The 25,601-nt window shown below is 34.3% G+C and overlaps 4 protein-coding genes across 11 annotated transcripts; 1 reads left to right on the top strand and 3 right to left on the bottom strand.

Moving 5' to 3' along the window:
- Positions 1 to 652: 652 nt before the first annotated feature.
- Positions 653 to 4,224, bottom strand: LOC105159122 (uncharacterized). Of its 5 annotated transcripts, none has more exons than XM_088879281.1 (6): positions 2,999 to 4,222; positions 2,161 to 2,266; positions 2,022 to 2,061; positions 1,830 to 1,893; positions 1,321 to 1,389; positions 653 to 819 (listed from the first exon to the last, which is right to left on the bottom strand). In XM_088879281.1, exons 1-4 carry the CDS (start codon positions 4,195 to 4,197, stop codon positions 1,880 to 1,882), a joined length of 1,359 nt encoding a protein of 452 aa, XP_088735407.1. In that variant the 5' UTR covers positions 4,198 to 4,222; the 3' UTR covers positions 653 to 819; positions 1,321 to 1,389; positions 1,830 to 1,879. The 5 variants fall into 5 exon arrangements, with proteins under 5 accessions (XP_088735407.1, XP_088735405.1, XP_088735404.1 ...); XM_088879279.1 differs by having other exon boundaries at positions 2,003 to 2,061; positions 2,999 to 4,221; XM_088879278.1 differs by having other exon boundaries at positions 1,793 to 1,893; positions 2,003 to 2,061; positions 2,999 to 4,220.
- A 6,834-nt stretch (positions 4,225 to 11,058) lies between these two features.
- LOC105159121 (uncharacterized protein At2g23090) lies at positions 11,059 to 13,045 on the top strand. The gene is made up of 3 exons (XM_011076074.3): positions 11,059 to 11,310; positions 11,421 to 11,461; positions 12,766 to 13,045. Exons 1-3 carry the CDS (start codon positions 11,238 to 11,240, stop codon positions 12,883 to 12,885), a joined length of 234 nt encoding a protein of 77 aa, XP_011074376.1. The 5' UTR covers positions 11,059 to 11,237; the 3' UTR covers positions 12,886 to 13,045.
- A 2,021-nt stretch (positions 13,046 to 15,066) lies between these two features.
- LOC105159119 (transcription elongation factor SPT4 homolog 2) lies at positions 15,067 to 17,955 on the bottom strand. The gene is made up of 6 exons (XM_011076072.2): positions 17,796 to 17,955; positions 17,452 to 17,569; positions 17,241 to 17,332; positions 17,036 to 17,091; positions 15,799 to 15,860; positions 15,067 to 15,322 (listed from the first exon to the last, which is right to left on the bottom strand). The coding sequence occupies exons 2-6, from the start codon at positions 17,554 to 17,556 to the stop codon at positions 15,272 to 15,274; spliced, it is 366 nt and encodes a 121-aa protein (XP_011074374.1). The 5' UTR covers positions 17,557 to 17,569; positions 17,796 to 17,955; the 3' UTR covers positions 15,067 to 15,271.
- A 309-nt stretch (positions 17,956 to 18,264) lies between these two features.
- On the bottom strand, positions 18,265 to 25,288 carry LOC105159118 (transcription initiation factor TFIID subunit 4b). 4 transcript variants are annotated; one of them, XM_011076071.3, is made up of 16 exons: positions 24,893 to 25,284; positions 24,630 to 24,738; positions 22,992 to 23,734; positions 22,796 to 22,891; positions 22,624 to 22,705; positions 22,431 to 22,525; positions 21,762 to 22,322; positions 20,996 to 21,123; positions 20,796 to 20,883; positions 20,522 to 20,657; positions 20,366 to 20,421; positions 20,031 to 20,087; positions 19,756 to 19,896; positions 19,584 to 19,649; positions 19,249 to 19,507; positions 18,265 to 18,767 (listed from the first exon to the last, which is right to left on the bottom strand). In XM_011076071.3, the coding sequence occupies exons 1-16, from the start codon at positions 24,929 to 24,931 to the stop codon at positions 18,601 to 18,603; spliced, it is 2,823 nt and encodes a 940-aa protein (XP_011074373.1). In that variant the 5' UTR covers positions 24,932 to 25,284; the 3' UTR covers positions 18,265 to 18,600. The 4 variants fall into 4 exon arrangements, with proteins under 4 accessions (XP_011074373.1, XP_011074372.1, XP_011074371.1 ...); XM_011076070.3 differs by having other exon boundaries at positions 21,762 to 22,525; positions 22,992 to 23,731; positions 24,893 to 25,285; XM_011076069.3 differs by having other exon boundaries at positions 21,762 to 22,525.
- Between the last annotated feature and the right edge of the window lie 313 nt (positions 25,289 to 25,601).

The raw sequence follows: 25,601 nt of genomic DNA, 5'->3' as shown, positions 1-25,601 counted from the left end.
AAGCCCAACACACAGAAGGCCTAAGGAGTGAGACTGTCCCCTATCGGCCCAAGAGCAAAGCATCGGCCGAAGGCAACCAGAACAGAAAGCTCACGGGGACTCAGGAAGGCTTGTGGGAGACCATAGGGACGCCCTACATGGCATCCAAGTCCGCCCTTGTAAAAGACACGTGGACCAGTGCAACTTAGAGAAAGGAACACTTCTTTTATCGTGTCTATGATACCTTCAGTTGATTTTTTTTTCTCTTTTTAAAATGTGATTTGTTAGTTTGTTTTATGGGTTGGATTCACATTAATATAAAAAATTTAAATCTTGAAGATACAAGGGACATTATAAAAAAGATTTTAAATAGCATTAGTTTCAGTTTTATTTCAATTTGACCTCAAATTTTCAGAAAATATCACAGAATACCCTTTTTGTATCCAAAAGGTGTCAAACACTTGGCTAGTCACATTCTATCAATTTCCAGATACCCTTTCTCTTTTCTCCTTTCAACTTCTTGAGTTGCACCAGATACTGCAAGGACCACTTTGTTTGCCATCATCCTTTTGAACCAAAAGATTCATTATTGTTAACATAGTTTTTTTCACAAAACTATTAATATTCACAAAAAGGACAAAAAAAGATAGAAATTAATCTGAAGCGCGACGAGTATGCAAATCGCAGTAATCAATGCCAATAGCTAGACCAACACGCGTGCACTTTACATGCATAACATCGAACACAAACCTTAAATGAAACAATTAGCATTATTTAACGCAACGACGATTAATCTTTCCAGCACATCCGACACTCGGCTCCAGCAGTAACTCCCAACTCCTAAAGCATACAAGGATGTTGTGATTGAATAATCAGCTATATAGCGCAAAAAAAGAAAAACAGAGAGAGGCTTAAAAAATCATAGTCGCAAATAATCAATGAAATATTGAGGTTGTAATTTCGAACCACTATCATTTTTCAAGATTTTATCGTTCAAATGAAGCACAAGTATTGAAAAACTAAAAACTTTCATGTACTCTGCTCCCGTGTCAAAAATCACAATGCAGGTGTTTGAATCAATTTTCAGTTTTCAGCAGATCACAAATTGCAAATGCGCTGGATTTTCTAACATGCTTTCAGAAATATGAGAAAACTAAAACATTTTTGAAAAACTGAACTTTCCGTGGAACAATTTTGTTACTGGAACATAAAACTAAAGTCTGACATGATTCCATTTATTCAATACGAACTCAGAGGAAGAACACAGTGCAGCAAAGTCCATTTCGACACAAAGCAGAAAATAACTATAAAGTTAACTTAGTTAAGGGATTGAAAAATTACCTGAAAAGCCCGAAGAAGCAACTGGAAAGAGGTGATGCTAGTATATTTACCCTGTTATACCATATTGTCCTGCCATAAAAAAGAAAAGGTTGATGGTAATCTTTTTACTTGGCAGAAAGGATATTTAGATAGCATTTTGTAGTAATATATGAAGAAATGAGAGCAATCTCCTCATAGTTCACAATCAAAGAAAGCGTAAAAGTAGTACAATGAGCTTTGCATGAAGCATATCAATCCCAGACGGCAAATGTAGTTCTTTAGAAATAAGGTTCAAATTGAGGAGGCTGAAGTGAAATTATAAGAGCAGAGGCGATAATTTCTTGGACTTCAGTTTTAGTTAATTAAACAGGGGACCGACATTTCAGCGCTTTCGATAAACCATAAAATACCACATTACCTTGCAGCCACGTGCTGGTAAAATGCAGATTCAGCTAAAAATTGGCAATAGTTAAAAGTTGCTGGATAATCTTACACAATATGAATTATATGCAAACTGAGTTGGCAGTCACCTCCTCTACAGAACTTTCGCCAGTGTTAGAATCACCAACAGGAGCGACACTCAGTTCTGGTTTCCTGTAAGGAAAGAGAATGTTGGCAGTAATGGCTTGGATTTGTTGAAACGGACTCATAGTGTATGTATGAGATTGTATGGATTAAGAAAGCGGGAAGAACAATCACCAACCTTTCGTACTCTATTTTACCTGCAGTTTCTGGTATAGGAGAACCCTGGATATCATCAACCTAAAGGATAGTTCCAAATATTAGAGCGAGAGACATATATACTAACAATCAGCACACACAGCAATTTCGACCTGTACTCTAGAACAAGGACAATCTTACATCAGCATAATCGTGCATCCACCCAGGTATGCTATCTGAGAGTAGCCTAATATACTGCTCCATAGCCGCCTCCCGTCCCATGCTTCCCAGCCGTTGCCACGCATTCCTTGCACAATGGAATTAGTGGCCCCCATCACTCACATATAGTGGCTTTTCAAACCTGTTATATGGCTAGCAGTCAAACTACACCCCGACAGCTATTCATGAGTCAGGCCTATGGTTCTTGCTGCATCAAGATTATCCTTTTCTAAGATTTTTAACAATGTTCTTCATTTGTTATTATGTTTTGAAGTGATAACAATTATTCGATACCCTGCTTTGACTTATTGCGCCATTGTGAAAATTGAACTGTAATAGCTTTTCTACCACTATGTTTACAAAATTGAGGTAATGCCTATTGGAAGAAGTTTCAATTCCAAGAACAAGTGTAAAAGTAATGCGATGATCAATGACCATACACACAAACACTATATGAAATCCCTGATGTTCTTAACTGTCATGCTCCCTGATGGAAATATACCTATTGCAGTTAATGAATTTTGTTGCCCTGTAGTATTGGACCATATATATATACACATATATAAACTACTTGAGGACCTTTCCTACCGTCCTTCCCATTGATAAGGTCAGTGTGGTAGCTCAGAAGTTTGATAGGCCTTTCACTTAATAGCCATATATTAGTTTCAGTTTTGCCTTGATTTTTCTACTTTTACTCATAGTATATACTAAAGACCAAAGCAATGCAGTTTCAGTAGAAATAGAAAAATAGAAAGTGCCAAGGACGTAGTCAGCAAAACATTAGTCATCACAAATATATATCTGCAACAAGATCAAATACCATTTTGCACGAGCCGACACCTTGAGTGCCATGGGTTGAGGCTCATGACAAGGCCCTTCCACGGCAACTTTATGAAGTCCATACAGTTGCATCTGCACATCACTACTTAGTTTTGCCAACCAGTTGTCGTTCTTGTCCTTCCCCTTCCCTCCGTATCCCAGGTAATTAACAGCCTCTGCAAAGACTTTCTCCAACTCACTCCTCTCTATTCCCTCCCAGTCATCATCCTCATCATCATCAACCCTCTCATCTCCCTCTTTGCGCTTCTCCTCCTCCACATCCCCTGTACCTAGTCCCTCATTCTCTCCAGAACCCACTAATCTATTTCCTTCTTTTTCATCAATTTTCATATCATCACTCTCCAATTCCACTTCATTCTTCTGCTCTTCAACATCAGTCACTGAAGCCTTTTCCTTTTCGTTAGAAACCCCATCATCTATATCATCACCATCATACTCTTTCTCAATCAGCATTTCAACGTTTTCAGATCCTTTATCTGAAGTCTTCTCCTGTCCACCAAAATCCCCATCCATATGAACACCATCACAGCCTTTCTCAATCAGCATTTCCATTTCCTCAGACCCTTTCTCTTGGGCTTCACCGTAATCCATCTCCCTCACATCAAAACATCGTTTTTTAATCATTTCGCCTCCTGAATCCTCACTTTCTCCAAACTGATCAACATTCTCCAAGACCTTCTCATCCACACTCTTCCCTTCAACCTTTGTCACTTCCCCCACTGACTCAACATCATTCAACAACACAAGATTTTCAGACCCTTCATGACGATCAACCCTCTTAATGACAACCTCATCAACAAACTTCACTCTCTTCTTCCCTTTTGAACTCCTAACTCTCAACCCTCTATCCAAAATCACATCTTTCTTGGCAACTGCACCTCCATTAACAGAGCAACCAACAGAGTCACCACCTCCACCAGCACCGGAGTAATTAACAGCAAAAGAAACAAGCTTCGCAACAAGAACAGCTAAAACAAGAGCCAGAAAAGCAGTAAAAGTTGGTTCTTGGAAAAACTCCATCCTCCCCTGTTGATCAACCTCAACTCTTGATAGATAGATTGTCAGAAGAGGGAGAAGAAAAAGAAAGAAAAGATGAACAGCAAAAGGCAGTGAAAGTTTCAAAGAATGACACGGAAGGAGATAAAGATAATGATGGACTACGGTAACACTAATCATCATAACAAACCATAATATTATTTTCTCAAGTATTTAGATTTAAATCTTAATTTGAAGAAAGGATGTTTGCAGAGAAGAGAAAGGCATATTCTTTATCTTTTTCTTTTCGGGTTTTCTTTCTTCTGATGTGGGCCCATTTGTAGCCTTGTGGTGGGGACTAAAGGTGAACTAGGCCACACTCTAATGTTGTCAATTTCAGAAGTGTTGAGATTGTGTGTGAGTGTCTACAGATTCATCCCGGTGGTCTTTCCTTGTTGTTAGGCCATGTCAGCCATTGCCAACATACCATAAATACAATGCCCTTTTCTAATAAGCTTTAAAATAAAAGGAAAAGTGGTTTATTTTTTTTTAAGAAAAATTCTCAGGTTGGATTTAGTACTATTCTTTAATTATTACCTTGACACACTTTTGAATTTTCTATTTTCTATCTTTTATATTTTTGTAGTGGTAGTTGAAGTTAGAAAAATTAATAGTCTTTTTTTATAGGATATAGTATAAAATTAATTTAATTTAAATACAAATATACTTTCAGTAGTAGCAGCCCTAAAACTTGATGAAAGGAGTGTTTGATGAAACTGCTTTTAGTAAATTATTTTTTTTTTTTGTGAAAAAATGTTGAAAATTATAACAAAATAAAAAATGCGTAATGTTTTTTAAAAATAAAAATTGACAAAAGCTAAATTTCATAGTGTTTGTTAAAAAAAATAACTTTTAAAACAAGCTTAATTGATTAAAAACCTTTATGTCCCATGTATTAAAAGATACTATTTTTGTTTATATTTGCACTTATTGTTTGTCAATAATAATTATTTTTCCACAAAAAGTAAAAAAATTGATTTTGATTAGTATATTTCCTACTTAATTTTTAAGATATTAATTAAAAAAATTAAATATTTAATTTAATAATACTTCCACTAAGTAATATAATTGTTGATTCATATATAATAATTAAATTTGCATGATTGCAAATATATATATCGTTCTATTAACTAATTTTAGCTATATCATTTATATTTTTTAATAATATAGAAATAATATAATTAGATAATCTAACAAATAAAATATAAAAAATTTAAAATATTAAATATGTGTAAATTTGATTTCTTATTAAATTATTTAAATTATCTTTAAATTCCAATATCAACTTTAAACGTAGTCTTAAAAATAAGTTTAAAATAGTAAAATCGAATTAAGATTATTAAAATTAGAATAAAATAGTCAAAAAATGAGATTAAATTTATTTACAAAAATACCAAAACAATTGACATTTAACCTACAAGCAATTTTTTTAACAATTTTAAAAATAAAAATTAGCATCCTAAATACCGAAAACTACTTTTCTAAAATTAAAAACTATAAAAAAAACCCATTTTCGAAACTATTACAAACACTTCCAAAGAAGTAGTTATTTTCAAATTTACATTTCCCAAGGGCAATGGTAACTGTGTAATCATGCCTAAGAAGAATTGTGTTGGTTGTCTTTTCCCTGTCTTAAATTTATTAAATTATTTCATAGTGTTCTTACCTTTATTAATGCCACTATTTTAAGATATAATTTTAGTATCTTAATTAATTTACTAATAAATTATTATAACCGTTGGAAATGTTTAGGTTTAACTTAATTAGAATCATACACCAGAGTTCCACATAAATTTAGATAAAACTTGATTCTCTAAATACGTGACATACAAGGTAAGAAATCATAAAAACCACGTCGAGAAGGCTCCAATTGTTGTCATTCGATACTTATGTCAATGAGAACGCGTATGAGAAATATAAAAAATCATAAGAATAAAATAGGTAGAGAATATTATACCTTGCGTATGAAAGATTAGATTTTCGTAAATATACAATTTCACGTGAACCAAATATCTATAAATGATTTGATCACGTACTCAAATTTGAGTCGAACGAGGACCCATTTGGAACAACAAAAATAAAAAGGACAACCTGATTTTGAATTAATAGAAGAGTTGAAGGCATATTGTACACTTACGACCTTTAGTGCTTGCCCTCACATCAACATTACTGTATAAATTTCCAACTAATATGCAAAGTACGAAATTAGAAAAAAGAATAATCTAAATAAAATATAAAATATAAAAACTGGGTACTACCTAAAAGTTGTAGTGAAGGGGGAGTGGAGTAGTCTGTGTTCATCAATAAATACGTTCACCTGTACTCATGAATGTGAAATTGATAGGATTTTGGGTCTATTTCTTTTCCATGAAACGACAGCTACTGGATTTGCAATTACTCTATTTAAATAATTAACAATTTATTCCTCCCTAAGCTATAATTTTCTTTACAAATTATTTATTTATTTATTTTGGTGTGACTGAAGAGAAAAGGAAAGTTACCTGTTGCAATTATGGCGCCGTTTATTGCATAACATTCTCCTCATTTATTAACATTTTAATTCTGGTATACTTATATAAATGCCGTCATATTATATACCAACCATTTTTTAAAAATTAAATACGTTTTTATCCTTTATAGTAAAATACTAAAATTAAATTCTACTGGATTCGCTCTTTTCAAGGTATTAATAAATTAGTTGGCGAGAGAAGAACATTCGATGTGTGTGTGTATAATTTTAATTTTAATTATATTTTTTAGATTAAATAAAATTTTAAAAAAAAGGTAAAATAAAACAATTTTAGTTGTAAATGAATATAAAGTTATTGGTATAGTTAGAAAGATGATTATTTGTGGAATAAGTAAATATAAGTAGGGGTATTTTGGTTAATTCACATTTTATCTGCCAAAAGTAGTTACTCTAATTCTTTGAGGCTCAATAAATAGTGTAAATAAATTGATATATGGCTCTCTCCTATTTCAAACATATTGAACTTTTTTCGTTTATTTTTTTAATGAATATATATCTATACAATTATTAAAAGAAATGTTGTTTTGTATTTAAAATTTTAAATTAGAAGTTACACTATGTGTTTTCTCAAAAAAAAAAAAAAAAAGTTTGAGGTTTGACATGATCACATACATCTTCATTGTTTGAAAAATTACAATGCATCAATCAAATAAAAAATAAATACGTAATTTCTAGACGGTTTACTTTTATTTTTTTTAGTAAAAAGGAAAAGCTATGTGAAGAAGTATAATAAAAATTTCAGGGTGATATGTGGTCCATAAAAATATTTTAGAAAGTTATAAAAAATATATAAAATTATAATTCATAATCCAAAAGGATATTTTGGTTAGTTCCACCATCAAATTGAATAGAAATCTAACTGATACCAACAAAATGAGTTCGTTGTTAAATGGATATTAAAATGAATAAAAGTATTTATAATTTTTGAAACAATGAGAAGATATTTGTAATTATATCAAACCTTAATAATCGTAATTGTAATTATTACCTTTATTTAATAAAAAAAACAATAAAGGGTAAAATTTGAAGCAGCTCGTATTTGGATGATTATGACATTCTTGTTGAAAATTTATTGTTGCACCCAATGGTAACGGGTGCACCGGCAGAGGGAGCTATCAGACGTACCGGATCCATACCAATGAGGTACTTAACCGCCAATGACAGTTGTAATCTGCTATTTTGCTTAAATTCTCCTTAAATGTTTGGTTTAATTAAACATTGTATGTACCTCCAAATCTTCCTTCTCTTGCAAGTGATTATTAACTTAAACAACATGTTAATTATGATTTTCAATTAATAAGTACCTAACATATCTATGTTTGGAAAACGAAAACTCATAATCGGACAACCATCTTATGTTAGGAGAAAAAAAAAAAAAAAGTCAGAAATCGCACAAATTTCCTGTCATCGAAAGCAATCGCATCAATTGAGGCCTAATTTCAATAACTTTAAGGTTATGGATTCAAACTCCATATAAAATATTATTGATATTGATGATTAATATATGATTATTATACGCGTTGAGTGTTGTTAAATATAAATATATGATCAGTAATTAAATATAATTATATGATATTGATAACCAATATATAATTGTTATGGGTGTCGTTTGTTGTTAAATATAAATATTTTATATTAATATTCTTATTTAATTAAAAAATAATAGCTCATCACTTTTATTTAGAAAAGAAAAACGTACCCATCAAAATTTTCAACGGTGGATCTAAAGAGTATGAAACCCTTCCAAACCGCTTTATATATATGTCACTATGACAATGTGTATTTTACCTGAAAAAAGAAAAATAAGCTTTCGGTTATTGACTGACTATTGAAATGCATATTTTCTTTTCTTTTTTTTTTTTTTTGGTCCCCAAAATTGATCTCTCTTTAATAGGATGCTTCAGTTTAGATTTTATTACAATAAAATAATATTTAAAAGATGAAGAATAATTACGTGGTATTGGAAATATAAAAAATTAAAATAAAATATTAAAAAAGACATGAGGAACTAATGAATAAATTTGGCCAAAATACTCTTTCCACACAAGTATGAACGAAGATAGACAAGACATACCCTGTGGACTTGTGTCAGATGCTACCATTTTCATGCTACTTATTAAATGTTTTTATATAATCATGTATCAATATTATATTTTATAATATCTACATTATCATAAAAAAAAATTATTATCATTCAAAATTTTAAATAATTCAAATTTATCCTTTAATTCAATTCACCTCTTTAGTAAATTTGATTATAATAATAATTTTAATACTTATAGTTGTTTCTGTACTCTTTTACCTCACTTCATGTTTATTATTTTCCCCTCCTCTTATAACACGTTATTTTTTTTTTTTCATCTCGACACCATGATTTTCTTTAATTTGCCTGTCGAGATAATGTGGTACAACGGCTAATTAATATATATAAACACGTCTTAAAATAGTAGTAAAATAGAGAAAAAAAATAGGTTAAAGTGTGTGTAGATTTGATTGCTGCGTAGACGAGCTTATCCTATAGATTAGGCAAGTTGTAAGAGAAACGGAGTTGGGCGTGAGGGGTAGGGTTCATTCATGCATCATGTGATTCTCATCAATTCCTACCACCTAAACTTGGACCAAGAAAAAGCCACATACATATCTCACAACTCTAATGTGCCCATATTGTTTCTCTGCCCACTTCTTTTATTGTAATGATGATGACAAGAAACCTCACTACTATACACAGAAATACGTCTTGACGAAACATTTGATCGTAAAAGACATTTTTTGAAACGTTGCAACTTTTGGATTAAAGAATATAACTATTTGAAAAGACATAAAATCATCTATATAGGTGTTTTAATTGTCAAATTATATACTTCATTTTTTATAAGTTGTTTTACTTTATATTAATTAAAAAGTTTTTTATTGACATTTATTTCGTATCTTAAAAGTAAAAATCTTATAATAGAGGCAAATTTTATTTAAAAAAGAAAATGAAATCACACTTTAAAATCATTTCAGAATAGACAAACTTGGGATGCGACCGTGTGATGAGCTGGTGTTGATTAGAGTCCGATTCAGATAAATATTACTTCTGAAGCTCAAAAAGAAAATTGCTATTTGCAATATAATTTTTTAATTAAAATTATTTCTATTTGAAAAATAAAAGAAAATAGGAAATTGGTTGCTTGCATATCAACTCATATTCCAAAATGGGCGGCCCAATAGCATTGATAATGGGCCACAAGTTCCATGTTTCCACCTTCATTTAATTGTATTGAGTGTTTTGCAGGGAAAAAAGCATAATGAATGAAACGTGCTCCATATATGTAATTTAAATTTAATTAAATAAAAAGAAAAAATAAGCCTGTGAGAAAAATTATTGATAGAATTAATTAATTAAATATATAATTATTAGTATATATTGATGAGTTATAATTAATAATATTATACATATAATCTAAATGATTAGTTTTCATATTATTTTATATAATAAAGTGATAAGATTTGAAAGTTGGTGATTGTACAAACATGCGTGTCCAATTCATTTAGTTTTATTTTTATTTCCCATTGCAATATTTTTGGTTATTTCGTGTTTGGGTATGGTGGCATTTAGATTTAAATAATTTAAATATTATATTAAACAAAATATAGTGAGAAAAAAAGATATTAGTTGGAAAAATAAATACATTGGACGTGAGATGGAAGAGAAAAAAAGTCTAGCAAACAAATAAAAGACGCCAAAATCCTTTTCAATTAATAATATAAAATGTAATAGAATAATAGATAATATAAATTAGAGCGTATCGCAACTAATAAACTTCAATTAATACTTTAGAAAAAATTATAGGTCATAAATTCCATGCTTATCCTCATCATCTACTATTTTTTTCCTATTCAAATTAATGGTATAATTTATTTAAGGGATAATTATTTTATGAGATTTGATGTAATTATACATAATTTTTTTAAAATTGGAAATTTTATATATTAATATCCTTTATGTTTGTTTCTATTTAATAAATAAATTTAATTTTGGTTAAAATTTATCAAATTTTTAAAAACTTAAATAAAAATTCATATTTATCCACGATTTATTTGTTGCAGGTCAAGTAAATCTCTATCAAATTATCGTTATATATTTTCACGCACTAATGTATGTGAGAATGTATATTTTCAACCTTATAAAAATAATTTGGACTAAAGATTAAAGAATGAGATTTATTAACTTATAATAAATTAATTGAGTTTAAATATAAATTTTATGTAATTTTTTTGTTAATATCTGAATAAATTTTAATTAATATAATATTTTATTTAGTAAATAAATATACCAAATTTATGTTTAATTAAATGAAAGATTATAGTAGGACAGTGTAATTATCCCTTTATTAATACAAAAAATAATGGCATTATTATTTGGATGAGAAATGAGGAAATGAGGGTGAGAGGTGACATTGCCAACTGTGAGGCAACTTCTTGCTGCTTTCTTCTCTCTGTCTCCTTCTCCCTATTTATTTATTCATACATACATACATACCCCTATACAAGAATACACACACACTCTCTCTCTCTCTCTCTCTCTCTCTGTGTATATATATAATTCAGGGGGCGACGAGACTTGAACACAAATTCTTTGCTTCTTTGAGAGAAAGTAGGAGAGAAGGCCATGGGGGGAGGCAATGGGCAGAAGGCCAAAATGGCGAGGGAGAGGAACTTGGAGAAGATGAAAGCAGCAAAGGGTATCTCTGTATTCATCAACTTCTCTTCTTTTCTGTGTTTGTGTTTTGCTGGGATTTGATGGATTCGGGCTTGAATTTGATTTCAAGGGTTTGCTTGATTTTCTGTGCAGGAAGTCAACTTGAATCAAACAAGAAGGCCATGTCCATCCAGGTTTCCGCCTCCTTTTTCTTTTGGGGTTTAATTTTTTGATCTCATTATTTTTTTGGTTTTCCATATTAGAATTCTTCTGTGTTGTGTTCATTTGTTCGGGGATTTTGGGGTGCTTTGCTGAATTATATCATGCTCTGAAATCTTGTAAGCCCTTTTATGAATTGGGCTTACACTTTTCTGTTTGTTCTTTAAGATTTATTCTGATGATTAGTGGCTGATATCGTAGTATCAATTTGAGTAAACTCAATTTTTGAAACACTTGTTCGATCTTACACCGAAAAGAGTGTAATTTGAAGTTGTTTTTTATTGCCTTGTTACTGTCTCCTGCCAAATCAAGGCTTGAATGATGTTTGGGTCTTGAAAAGGCTAAAGAAAAGCTCCAGTGATGTTTTTGATTTTATGGTTTTTATTCTCTAAGACCTCAAACTAAATTTGTTATATACCTTGAATCTGGACTTGATGATTATGGTATGGAAACAGTAGGATGGAAATGCAAAGAAGTGTTGCTTTTTCAGTGTTTGTCAAGTTCTTTATTTAGATCAAACAATTAGTTAAAAGTTTTCTGTCCATCTTGTTTTTCTTTGAGTTGGATTATGAAAATTTGAGTGTGTGTGAACATACGACAATGCTGCATTTGTCATGTGTATCTTTCGCTGAATGGTGGGGGAGGATGATATATTGATTTCTGTTGTCGTTTAGAAAAAGTGTAAATAAATGCAAAACTAGCTGCATAGCTGTTGATACTGTTTTATTTTTGGAAAAGCAAACTAAATAGCTTCGTCTGGAGCACATGTTCTCCAGTTTTTCGTTTTTGAGAATAGTCAGTCTTAAAGAGTAGGGCCTTTGGAATGTGGGTTCAAATGTCTGGTTATAGATTCAGCAAAACTAATAATGGCGATATCATAAATATGAAGAACAAGAATCAAACTGAGCTTCAACATTTACCATGTCGATCATTTGTTGTTATGAGTTAACATGGTGTCATACATCGATCAGTGGCAAAATTATTCTTTTTTGCTGAAGCAAAATAGCTTCATTGTTCCCACTTTGATCTCACTGAAACCTTGTATGATCTATCATAGAGATGCTCATATCCTGTTCAAAGTTCAAAGATCAGGCAAATGCATGAACAGAATGGAAAACCATAAATTTGACCATGTGAATCGGCAAGAAATTGCATAGTTTCATCTCCAATGGACTTATTATCCATTCTCTTCCGGAAATCTTATTATGTTACTCATAGTGCACGCAAGCATTTCATTTGCATTTGTCATTTCTGATAGTTACCAGTTTATCATTTGCAGTGCAAGGTTTGCATGCAAACATTTATTTGCACTACTTCAGAGGTGAAATGCAGGGAGCATGCTGAAGCAAAACATCCAAAGGCCGATGTCTATACTTGTTTTCCTCACCTGAAGAAATGAATGCAAGAGTTGGTAAAAATCATCAAAGATGGGTTTCAACTGTGTCTCTTAATCTGTCAATGTGTTTAGTGTGAAGGTGTTTCAGTATTGACACTGAGATGATTGTTCTAAACTTTTGATGGAATAATTGGCTGAAACTCTGTGGAAATAGGTTATATCATCTTCTCTGTTCTCTTTTCTTTTTCTCTGTTGGTACATAAGTTGTTGGTTACCTGGTCGGCTCAGACTTTACGGGCACCAATCATTCAGCCGAACGACATACAATAGCTAGAAGAACAAAGGGCAGTTCTTGATGAATGAGACTCAAATGACGATCAGCATTTAGAACCAGGATCCAGTGAAAGATGGAGGTAGCAATCAAGATTATTGTGAGGTTGTCATGTGGACAATATGCCTATCCTGTGGATTAACCCAATTTCAATCTCAAGTCAATAATTTCGACTCAGCACAATTAACATGCGCAGCGCAGCGTGGTGTCATCCAATTTCTACATAATTTCAATATCAGTATAAGTGGTTTACAATCAATCAGAAATGACACGAAACGAATTGTTCAAGGCCACTTTTACTTGACGCGTTTACATTCAAAATGGGTGGCCCGTTATTCTTAAGGCTCGGAACTGTCGAGGATTATCTTGCCGTTATTAGAATTAGCCTGGGTCCACTTATGGTGATAAAAAATGTTAAGTCCAAACAAATTGTCCTGATCAATATATTTATTCACCCAAAAATGCCCTTATACATCAGCATATTTACCCAACATATTTGTCTGGTGAATTGCGTTTTTGACATATGCCAATGCATAAATCGCAAGATCTCCTTCTGTACAAAGAAGACAACAATGGCGTCCTAGCTCAAGATTTGTTAAATGTGTCTATTTTGAAAAGATGCACAAATTCCACTCTTTATTTGAGATCCATTTGACTTTTCAAAAAATGTATGCCCATGGTTTTCTGATTTTTCTTGTTGCCCGTTTATACAAAAGAAAATGGCAGGGGAGGTGGAGGGGGACTGAGGCGGCGGTTGTGCGGGGATGAGGCAAAGGGGGCGGTGTTGGCCAACGGGGAGGGAACTGGTGTCTTGTCGTCGGCAGATGAGCGCGGCAGAGAGAGGCGTCGTCGATAGGTAGAGAAAGGGCAAGGGAGGTGAGCGCGGTGGGCTGGCGACAGATTACAGATAGGGAAGAATTTGATGGTGTTTGGCAGCAGCTTATGTTTTTACAGGTTTCACGGAAGAAGATGATGTTTGGGAGACGCTTATTTTGTTTTTAATTACATATAATAATTTGATATAATATAAAGTGTAATCAGTTATGATTAAGTAATTAACTAAAATTTCTAAACACTTATAAACTTATTTTAAATTTTATTTATTAATATAGTAAGTATTTATTATAAATTTAATTAAATATATATATTATTAGATGTACATTCATATATAAATGTTTTGATGAAGATGAATATGGTGGTGTGGAAAAATGATAAAATGTATATATAAAGAGTTTATATAATTTTAGAAATTTTATATTTTATGATCTGAAAAATATGATATTGATATATTTGTCATTTTAACAACTATAAATACAAAAATTATGTACAGTGACCTGACATTGACATGTTTGATTTTTTTGGCAAAGGGTAAAAACGAGTTTTTCATCTTTATCATAAACCGTATTTATAATAATATAAAGTAAACTTTTTACAAGCTAATCAAAAGTCTTTGTTATTATAATTTTAATCACAACTTAGTACATCTCATTTTAATCGCATTACCCAAAGTAAAGATGGCCCAAGTAAAAGATATTGGTCTCATTCATTTATTTTATTAATGTGAATAAGGATAAACTACTATAACTTTCGTTTGTCGTACTACTAATACTCCTTTTAAAATTTGATACAATTACAAATATTTTTTCATCATATATAAAATTATCGGTACTCTAATTTTCACGACTATCTAATAATTAAATCAATTTGTTAATCTCCATTATATTTTCTTGAATTGATCAAAATACCATTATGATCATAAATTATAATTTTACTTGTTTTTAAAATTTTTTTGAACTATGTTGATAAATTTTTTAACATTTTTTCAGTTTTTGTCCATCCATGCTGTCTGCAATAATACCACACACGCTGGAAGGAATGCGGAAAAAGGGAGAAGGAGGAGGTATAGCAGCGGGTTGAGAGGAACTAAAAACTTGCCCATTCTGTCTTAATAACCATTAAATGAGTGAAGTATGCTTTAAAGGGCACAGCTTTCTTAATTCAAAGCTTAAGTACGTCGAGAAACTCCACTACATAGCTTAAGCCTCAACAGGGCTCCTTCAACCATCAATGTATATACCAAGTCTATCTCATCAGCTGGAGTAACATTCAACTAGCCACTCAAACACGTTTCGGTGGAATATAAGGCACGTGCTCTTCTTCACAAATATTCTGCAGTATTCAAAAAATATTAATCAAAAACTAGTTTAGATTTAAAGTTAGGAAGAGATATGGCAGGAGTTTATTCAACAAGCAAAACAGTTGTAGGCACTTTATTTGGGTTTTGATCAACCTGCAAGACACTCCTGATTGCTTACGGATTCGCATTAATGGAGCTTCAGTGTTTTAGGCATGCAGTAGAGACGAAATCACAGAGAATATCAGCTATGACTAAAAGTAACACTGCGTTGAAGACTCTTTGAACTCAAGAACTAAGATGGAAGTATCGATAAATAGTTTCTCCTTCCACCCAAAAAAAGACCCTTGAGACCTTAGAGACCCTTGAAGGTTAGATACAAAACTTCAATGACTCTGTAGTCTGGGCCTACCTGGGCTTATGATTATAACATCATGCTATTATCAAATTAATCTGGAGGTGGAAAGTAACGTAGAGTAGGAATGAGATAATTATACTTAAAACAGCTTACCTGCAAGTCCTGAGGGAGTGCTTCAGAGACTGCAAGTGTATAGCAACCAGGAACAAATCTTCCTGAAAGGTTCCAAAGAATCACACAGTTGATATCACCATCATCCAAATTCGGTCATACCGACAAATACAAGGGTAATGATATAAGAGTATGCATCCAAATAATATGTACAAGTGAGGGAAGATTATTCAGAGTCTGATCTCCTACTTAATAAGTTATCAGCAGCCTAAGTACAAATGGATAATATTTTTTCACTTGTTTCCAAATAAAAATGTGAAAATCCTTGACATTTTTCTCCAACGTAGCTTAGTTATCAGATGTACATTTATGGAGATATCTCTTATAGCTCTCATGTTCAGCTAAAAACTTAGCAGTTTTCAATGGCCTCTTCGAGCTTCCTTACCCAACGCTTAGAAATACAACCATAAATAAGAAGTAAACATGCCAATAATCAACTTAAGAACCTACAGAAGCTATATGGCTAAGCCATCACAAGCAAGTCACCATTATTCTGCATTACAATAGTCCTCCTTGCAGGAGTCATGATACACATGTAGATTTCTCGTACAAGAAACAGATAATTCCACTCTTTTAGAGCAGACATCTGCAAATGTTTTTACAGTCAATGCAAATCTCAGGAGGGTGTCACAGAGCCAAAACAAGCTTCACCTCCCAGGAAGTGTGAGGCCTTTTAAATGGATACCATAACATGGTTGTTCTATTGTTTATCCAGTAGCATCATTTAAGTCCGAATTAAGACTATGTTGATTGGCTTGCAAGATTAGGACATCAACAACGAAAAATATGACCTCGCAGCTTGAAGAACATGGTTCCTGGAAGCTACTTACCAGTGGCTAGCAAAACCAGAGCACTAAGCTGTTGGCAAGTTGATGATGAGCATAGATGGTTTCATATAGGAGAGAACATAAAAGGCATACTTGTATAAGGTGTCCCATAAACGTTTCTCAAACAATTTCACGCATGGAAAGGCTACATGAAGCAGTAGATATTTAAACAATAAAAAGGAACACTTTTTTTCTATATGCATATATGTTCGCACATCCTATTGGATAGAGCATAAATTTCACCTAACCAATAAAAACATTGACTAAATCATTCAAATTAGCCACATACTTCTAGTGTGACGATTTTGGAGGATGGTTATTGCACTATTGCTTATCAGAATTTTTCGTTCATGAATCATGATATGGGCAAAGTAACTGAACAAGTCACGTACCAATCCGGAGCCAGCGGGCAGCCCAACTTCTAGTTGGATCCATGACTGAGATTATCCTGTTAATAACTAACAGTCAGAATTTTCAGAAAAAGGAGAGTAGATATTTTTATATGGCAGTAGATCTTTAGGACAAAGTAAATTTTCTTTTCATTTCAAGCATTTCTCTTTGAGCCAAAAGATAAAATGGATGAGAAGAGAAACAAACCCAGTGAAATTGGGGGTTGTACAGTCGACGACTCTTTCGTGATCTTCCTCCATCTGAAAGAACGGGCAATTTTCACAGCCTGAATCTCGAAACTGCAAGAATCATACACACATTATATTTGGTAACAGTAATGTCTTTTATATCTTTCGTGTGGTTAATCAACACAAAGGAAAAGAGTAGAAGACGATGCATTTGGAGGGGTTAAGCCAACCTGGTCATAAGTTTTGACGAGTCGGCACCGAAGACAGGCTCTGAGCTCATGCCCAAAGCTTGTGGGTATTTGTGCAACTGCTGCTCCTCCCCCTTGATTTGCCATTATTTTCCAGTTACTGAATAAACAGAGATTATTCAGAATAAAAATACAGCGAGGAGAGAAATTCGTTCCTTTAATTTTCAACAAAAATTGAAAAACCTAACAAGAGCCCACATCAATAATCGAAATTCTCCATAGATTTCCCATCCGCACACAAAAGTAAGTCTTCAAAATCTTCAAGCCCTCCATTATTATGTCATATAATCACGCAAATAGAACTGAAAAAAGTTAAATAGTAACACCTTAGATTGCCCTACAGCGTAAGCAACGGGACAGAAACAGTATTAGAATGCACGAGCTTCAGCGCTGGTTATTGGAAAGGGTTCTACGGGGTTCAGCCTCCTCTGGTGTCTGTTCTGGAGACTTTCTGTTTTCTTTTATTTGAATTATGAAATTGCACGAACCGCACTGGCGATACAGGATGGGGAGAAATAGACGACCGGGCTTTTATGGGCTATATAATTGAGGTTTGGTCTGGGCTCGGCTCTCACCCAAATTCTCGTGTTTGATCCACAACAATGAAACTACTTTTGCAAACAGTTTGTTTTTTTTCTTTTCTCTTTTATTTTGTTTTTCGATTTAGTTTAGAATGTTGCAATGCTTTGTCTTGGTCTTTTATTCCATTTGAGTTTTGAAAATCAAAAGGTTAATACCCTCCCTCCATTTTTTCTTTGGGACAATTAGAGATTGGTTTCATTTAATTTATGCAGATTTAGCCCTATAATTAAGTTACCCTTTCATAAAACTGAATCAGCAATAAGAATATCATCACCTTGGTATCACAAGACTAGAAACATTTGTGAATAACATGCTTCTCCCCTTCCTCTTCTATTCTAATATACAAGAATTCACATTAACTGACGATGAAAACATAATCTACCGCAACTGTTGATTCTGAATCTTCAATGCTCGATGGCGCTCCCGTCACATAATTAGCTCACAGGAGCAGCACCATCTTTCATGCAAGTGATCGTCATGATTATTTGATTGTTGCACTTTTCAGTCTGGGGCAATCACATCTTTTAACATTAGAATGTGCTGTCTGGATCACTCAGCAACAGCATCGGCATTGTCCTTGTTATACAAGCGGTATAGCAGTGTGGACTTCGACATATGAGGCTCCCTTTCTAATATGGAAATCACATCCTTAACTGAGATGCTGCGGGTCACCCGTGGTATGACAACTTGATTTCTTCCTACTTTTCTAACTGATGCTGCATGCAAAAGAATTAAGTCAAAAGATCTTTGTGTACAAGAAGCACCACTGCTTTGATATAAATAAAAACAAAAGTTTTCAGCTGAACCATAAACCAAGTTGGACAATAATCAAGAGCATGAGTAGAAAAGGTGTACAGGGGACCTGTTCAATTTACCAAAATCACAGGACTCCAGAAAGATTTTCTTATTATTGTGTACATCAAATTAAATTTAGAGACGTATAAGCTGACAAATGAATAACTTAAACAGATGTGGATATATCCCACTGAAAGGCTTTTCTGAAACTGATTACATAGAGACTCATCACCATTGCCAAGAAACCACATATTCTTCTGTATCCTTTGAACGCGAGTTCTAAGTTTTCTGTCAAGGCCCATAAATGTGTTCCTAGTTTCTGACTTGGTAGAAGGACCAGTGAGTTGTAAATGTTGGGTTGAATTATTAACTACTCTTGCTCCTAAAAAGCCAACAACTTACCAGGGGTGGCAAAAGCAGCTGAAGTATCCCGCTTTTCTGCTTCTTGATTTTCCCTTGTATTTTTTGAAGAGGTTGCTGAAGGCTTTCGTGCCACATCTTTACCAGCCTGAGAACCAGATGCTGTATCCGATCCTCCTTGTTTCTGCTTCGCCTCAATCATTAACTGCCATCTTGACAGCATGTCACCAACTCCAGTCGCAGCTCGGACTGCAACATTTGCAGCTGTTGTGCGCATCTTGTCATCTTCTTCCTTGTTAGCCTGCAAAAATAAAAGACTTTATAAAGAATTCTATAACACATCCCATACTATATTAAAGATATATTAATCTAGATACCTTTGTTGATTTTGCACGACTTTCATCCTTCTCCTTGTCACCATCAACTCCAGTAGTACTCTCAGGCTGCATTTCAAATAAAATTAAGATACAGAATCCAAACATTTTCTGCTAGAAAATAAGCAGAATCCACATAGAATTAAACAAATAACTTGAAGCACTGATTACTTACGTCATTCAGTTTCTGTGACTTTTCAGTTTCAGCCTGCTTTTTCTCCCATTCTTCACGAGCTTTACGGTTTATTGTCATGATCTGTTGCCTAACATCTGAGGTGATGATGGTCCTGTGCCTTGGCTTCTCTATATCTACCCGCTGAGGAAATAAAAAGAATTCCGCTGAGATAAACTAAGATATTCTCATTAAGAAAGGAAATAAATTCATCCCAGAAAGAGTTAATAAAGCGAGAAATGAGGGGTGCCAAATAAAAGATTAGCATGGAAACTAGCCTGTTTTGAAAGTCTGATGAGATTAGATATGAGTCCACGCATTCTCTCTTCCACGCACTAAAAATACAACATTCCACAACAAAGAAATATTTTGTTAGTGGTTTCAAGAAACTCGTTTCAAAAGAATGTTTTCAATTAAAAATGGAAATTAGAGACTAAAAGATGGTCCTCAACGACAATTTTTTCAGGACAAGCTGGGTGGAGGACGCTTGTTGCTTCTCGTTTTGGAAGCTGTATAGACTGCCAAATGAAATCATCTTATGGTGCCACATGGCTCCTAGAGAAAACAACTAGAAATTCACATTAAGGCCATATTACATCTAGCACTGTCTCACCAAGGACAAGCATCTCTCCACGTCGTTGCTCATATTCTTTAAACCACATTTTGCCACTGCCAGAAAGCGTACAATCGATAGTAAGATGCCATCCAGAGACAGAGTGGCTAAAAATAATCAAGACAAGCAAAAACTGTTCACTTAAAAAATATTAACTTATTTCCACAACTTTCTTCTGAAGTGGAATCTTTTGCAAAATCAGCCTTTCTTCTTCTTCTTGAACAACTCGTCGAGAAGCCTCTGAAACCCGGCTGTCTTCCTTGGAGCCTGAAAAGAGTTGTTCCTCCTCCTCCTGTTTATAGATTTAATTTCATGACACAAGCAAACCCATGATTTGTCCAAAGGACTATGAGCAAAAGCAAGGATTTAGGATGGAGAGAAAATGATGGCGTTTTATGTATAAAGTTAGAGGTTGGTTGAAAAGGGTTACCCTGAGATTAACTCCGCTCACTGCAGTAACATCATTCAGTTGTTCAATGCTCTGATCGAGAAAGGCCCCAGACACTTTTTGTTTCTTACTGTTGGAATATGTTTATAAGAAGTCATTACTAAATAAAAAGAATAACCTGCTCAAGCATTTTACATAGAAGCAAATTCGTTAATCTCCATCAACAAAAGGCATCACATCACCTGGATGGAGGAGAAGAACCAGGTGCTTCCATTGGCTTCTTCTGGCCGACCAAAGGCTTTTTTAGGGGAGCCTTGGAATTATTTCCAGTCCCAATGGGAGAGGTCAGAGAAGGCATTCGAGAATTTGACTGAGAGTCAGAAAAGAAGAAGGTAAGGAAATGACTAACCAATGATCATAAAGATAACACATAACAAGGTAATGTTCTGAAAAAGAACAGTTAAATATACAGAAAGAAATAAAGGACTTCTTTGTTGAGGAATTACTACTTCTGATAGAGGGCACACCAAAATGAGAAAGAAAGATTAAAATATTGAGGGCAGAGGTTGGATGGATAAGGAGAAGCAGGTTAGCCAAAACAGTAACTAAAATAGTACAAGGAACTAAACCAGTAGCTAAAATAATACAGGTAAATGAACATAATCTATCTTCTTATTTATTTCTTGAGACATCTCTATTCACTACTCCATGAAGCATCCATTGAAAGTGACCAGGTGGATATGTATGCTAGTTTACCAGGTTCCACATGCTGATTATTTCCATCTAGCAAGCTACCCAACAGTTACAATCAGCAGAACTTTTCATTTAAATTATGTCTGGATATAGGAGCATAAGAGTGTTACAGCCATCCCATAAGTTTTTCTTGCAAGTCTGTCTATATGGCATGTGCATGAAAAGACAAATCTCATTAACTTATTTTGGAAGCCCGCCCAGCATCACGGAAAGGAAACAGATAAACCAGAAAGTTGTGAAAGATTTCAGGATTACCAGAATGTTGGTCTCCATCGCGCTTGGAATGGAAGAGGAAACTGAATTTGAGGGCACAAGGCTTGTAGGTGGTGTGAATCCCGTTCTAGACGATTGTATTTCGAAAGATTCATCCTTCAGATTCCCTGAAGCAGGACCCTGTTTCGCCGGCGTGGAAGACAAAGAAGATAACCCTTTATGCTGTTGTTCTTGATCGAGTGGTTCCTGCTTTACATGAGTCATTGATGATGAAACACCAATTTTTGGTTCTTTGCTGGTGGACGATGGCCACTGCACCTGATTCTGTTGCAGGGCAGTGTTGCTGTTCACATGAGTCAGACTTCCCCCCTGCATTTTCTTAGGATCGCCAAAAGAATGAGGCCTATCAAACTTAGGCATGTTCATCATATTCATGGCCTGGGTTGAAGGTCCCACATGACTAACAGTCATGTTCTGATGAGGTGGAGCCTGCTTCATCTGAGAATCATGAGGTTGCGGCCGGAGAGATGTTGAAGATGCAGCATTAGTCGCAGAGAAAGGTGAATAACTACTCCCAGCACTTCCATATGTGGGAAAAGATGTCTGTGAGAAATGCATATGCTGCTGCTTATTAAGTCCCTGTGTTGGAAATGCAGGATGCTTCCTCTCCTGACTTAAAACACCAGAACTGGAAGTAGACATTTGGCTTACTTGCACACCTTGCGAATCTGCTTGGCTTTCCACCTCACGTGGTTTTGCTGTATTAGTATCACCTGTTGAATTGCTCAAATCTATTGGCATTTGTGCTGCAAAAAGTAGAAACATGATTTTTGTCAGTAGAAGTGCTGAGAGGTTCTGTAGCAATCCGCAAGTTGACAGGGTTTAAGAGAAGGATTGGGACCACCTGAAGGCACTTGCATTTGTCGAGCAGAGGCCTGAGGCTGTGACTGAAATTGATTGGGGGCAGTCTGTGAGTTCCTAGCAGCCTGATTTTCATTCTCTGGACTCAATCAAACTTCATTTCCATGATATCTAAGTCAAGCATAAATGCATTAAAAAGGATATTTATCACATACCTGAGTCTGCAGTTTGTATACAGCCATTTTTAACATTTGGTCCCCGACAATGCTTCTCATGTGTCGGACAAAACCATCTTTAGAGATCTCATTTTTCTGGAAACAGATATATGGATGTTAGGACACAACTACTGTAGAATTTCACCAATGTTAACATTCGGAGAGACTCTTATTACAAACTAATCCCCAAAACTACCTTCAATTTAAAGTAAAGAGTGTGAAGTTGCATAGCTCTGTCCTTGTCAAGTTGGGGTTGTATGATAGGAAGCAACATGCCAAAGGGCACTTGTTTGTTCAACTTCAAGGCGGTACCTGGCTGTTGATTACTACTCGTCATCGGCTGTTGATTACTCATCCCCGACGCAGACGCTTGGTGGCTACTCATTCCTGTAGTATGTTGATTCACAGTTGACATAACCTGTTGTTCATTACTGATTCCCATACTTGTTGTTGGTTGATTTGCTTTTCCTGTTGACATAGACTGTTGATCGTTTGGCTCCATTGACATAGGCAGCTGATCATTTGACCCCATAGCCACAGATGGACGACTACTGATATTTTGTAATGTGTGCATCTGTGAATCAGGATTTGGTTCACGCACTGGCTCTTGGATATGGATTGATTGTTCTCCAGATGTCAGCGAACCGATAGGTTGGGATACAGGGAAAGTGTTCCGGTCATCTTGCGGTTGTGCGCCAGCATCACTCAATGGGTTATCCGGTAAAGGGTTAAATTCGTGGGACAGTGAGTCATTCTCTTTTCTATTCTCGGAGTCCAACCCATGTTGATGCGGCTCCAATTGAGACAAATGCTGCTCCTTTTCCTCTGTAACCATGAGATCTTGTCCACTTCCAAAATTAACAGTTCCATCATGGCTCAGACTCTGCCACTGGGGAAGAAACTGACTTGCGGTTTGACTGTTTCCCTGAGATAAGGCTGCTGCATTTGTCGAATTGCATGCATGAGGAAAAATCATAACAATTCAGAGGGAATAAGTAATTACAGAAAAAGAATTACCTAGTATCAAATATTTTAACCAGAAAACAGGCATGCTAGTCCTCTCTAAGGAACAAATCTTCAAGTAAAAATTTCAATACTCTCTTTATGGATAATTATAAGCTGATCACGCTAGTTTATGTTGAAGCTTTTACGGCGTATCAATTAATCAAACTACTACATCCTTGATTCACTAATTTTACTTCTAATCACTGTCCATTTTTGTCCATTTGTGCTGTGGTTCAGAAAGCATAATTCTAATATCAGATCAAAATAGAGATTTTTACACCGTTGTAAAGACTCTTCAACAGAAAGAGCTGAGATGATCATAAATCAAGAAACCATGACACTGGCTTCCACTACGTTTGAGTTCTCACAAACAAATTATCCATTATAACTTGGTTTTCATTCTACCTTCTTCATGAACAACTCCAGGACAATATATTTCCACTCCCATTTGAAGAGGCCATAGCTTACATAGTACAATTAAACCTTGATTGATCCTGTATCCTATGTTTTTTTTCTAGGGCAAAGCAACTAATTCACTTTATCTCCTAAAGAACCCTAAATTTCCACTTTATTCTACACTCACCTAAACTGTGTAGCTCTGCAGTTTGCTTTATAACACAAATTTAACCAAATTCATGCCAAACCTTATCTTTTTTTTTTTCCCTTCAAAAATATTGAAGCTCAACAAAGATTAAACTTCATCAAATTCCAAGCAGCCTAGGCACGATAAAGTATAAAGCAAACGACGGCCCAGAAAATCCATTGACAATTTAAACTAAAACTACCAAAAAATTAGAAAAGATCGATCCAATTAGCCATGTATTATTACCGTTATCGGAATCAGAGGGCTGCTGCTGCGTGGAATCATTCCTCTCAATGTCTCTGTTCAATTCCGCTGTGAAAGCGTCCACGTCAGCCCCAGAATGCATTGTTTCGTCCTACGAAACCCTCACATTGTCATACTAATACGAAAAAAAAAAAACGCACTCATAACAGCTCAAGAAACATCCCAAATCCCACAAAGCATGAATCAACATAAAATTATAAGCACATCCTAATTACAAAGGACGAGGGGGTTGGGACGCAACATACCTCATCTTCTTCAAGGAATTTCACAATATTAGGGTCCATGAGAATCCACTCCTACTATCACCGTATACTGCAGTATGGAATACAAAACCTGGTGCTCGATACGGAAGAGAACAACGGGGGAGGAAAAGGAGTGAATTGAAATGGTAAAGGGAATTAATCAGAAATTAAAGCTGTTTCAATCGGAGGCCGGACGTTATTCTGTTGGTTTTCTTGTGTTTGACCAGTGAAAGTTTACTCAATTCTTGGTGGGTCTTTGGAAATCCGGTGGAATTGGGGGTGTAGGCGGCAGAAATAGTGGTGGCCACGGCAGTGAGTAAAGGAAGACAAGAAGGGGTGACGAAGAAGGAGGAGAAAGGACTGAAATGGTGAAGGTGGAGAGGAAAAAACCGCAAAAACAAAAAGAATAAATAATAAAATAAACAAAATGGATGCATATTGATAATTAAAAAAATATATTTTACATTCATAAATTAAATAATAATTCACGAAAAGGGTATTAAATTTAAAATACAGCAAAAAAATTTACAATAGTTTGTGAAAAAATAATTATTAAAATATACGAACACCTTATTTCAATATAAACAAAAAGGATCGTAAAACCTACAATGTTTTGGTTTACAGAATACAATTAAAATTTAAGCAAAAGAATATAACATGCAAAATTATCAAATTACATAATATCAACATTAAATGAAAAACAAATTTTGCA

The sequence above is a fragment of the Sesamum indicum genome, linkage group LG3 (genome assembly GCF_026168435.1).
Source record: "Sesamum indicum cultivar Baizhima isolate 11 linkage group LG3, ASM2616843v1, whole genome shotgun sequence".
Lineage (NCBI taxonomy): Eukaryota > Viridiplantae > Streptophyta > Magnoliopsida > Lamiales > Pedaliaceae > Sesamum > Sesamum indicum.
This window is presented reverse-complemented; position numbering and strand designations above follow the sequence as displayed.

Bases quoted from the DNA above. Each gene is read 5' to 3' on its own strand.
- LOC105159121 (XM_011076074.3), top strand. From the start codon at position 11,238: ATGGGGGGAGGCAATGGGCAGAAGGCCAAAATGGCGAGGGAGAGGAAC. The intron at 11,311-11,420 runs GTATCTCTGTAT...TTTTCTGTGCAG, and splicing joins GAAGATGAAAGCAGCAAAGG to GAAGTCAACTTGAATCAAAC. The intron at 11,462-12,765 runs GTTTCCGCCTCC...TATCATTTGCAG, and splicing joins AGAAGGCCATGTCCATCCAG to TGCAAGGTTTGCATGCAAAC.
- LOC105159118 (XM_011076069.3), bottom strand. From the start codon at position 24,931: ATGGACCCTAATATTGTGAAATTCCTTGAAGAAGATGAG. The intron at 20,422-20,521 runs GTTAATATTTTT...GCTTTCTGGCAG, and splicing joins GAAGAAAGTTGTGGAAATAA to TGGCAAAATGTGGTTTAAAG. The intron at 19,508-19,583 runs GTATCTAGATTA...TTATTTTTGCAG, and splicing joins GTCGTGCAAAATCAACAAAG to GCTAACAAGGAAGAAGATGA.
- LOC105159122 (XM_088879278.1), bottom strand. From the start codon at position 4,197: ATGATGATTAGTGTTACCGTAGTCCATCATTATCTTTATCTCCTTCCG. The intron at 2,267-2,998 runs GTATTTGATCTT...CCATTGTGCAAG, and splicing joins GTGTCGGCTCGTGCAAAATG to GAATGCGTGGCAACGGCTGG. The intron at 2,062-2,160 runs GTAAGATTGTCC...ACTATCCTTTAG, and splicing joins GGATGCACGATTATGCTGAT to GTTGATGATATCCAGGGTTC.
- LOC105159119 (XM_011076072.2), bottom strand. From the start codon at position 17,556: ATGGCAAATCAAGGGGGAGGAGCAGCAGTTGCACAAATACCCACAAGC. The intron at 17,333-17,451 runs GTTGGCTTAACC...TGATTCTTGCAG, and splicing joins TCGTCAAAACTTATGACCAG to TTTCGAGATTCAGGCTGTGA. The intron at 15,861-17,035 runs GTACGTGACTTG...GGAACCTTTCAG, and splicing joins TGCCCGCTGGCTCCGGATTG to GAAGATTTGTTCCTGGTTGC.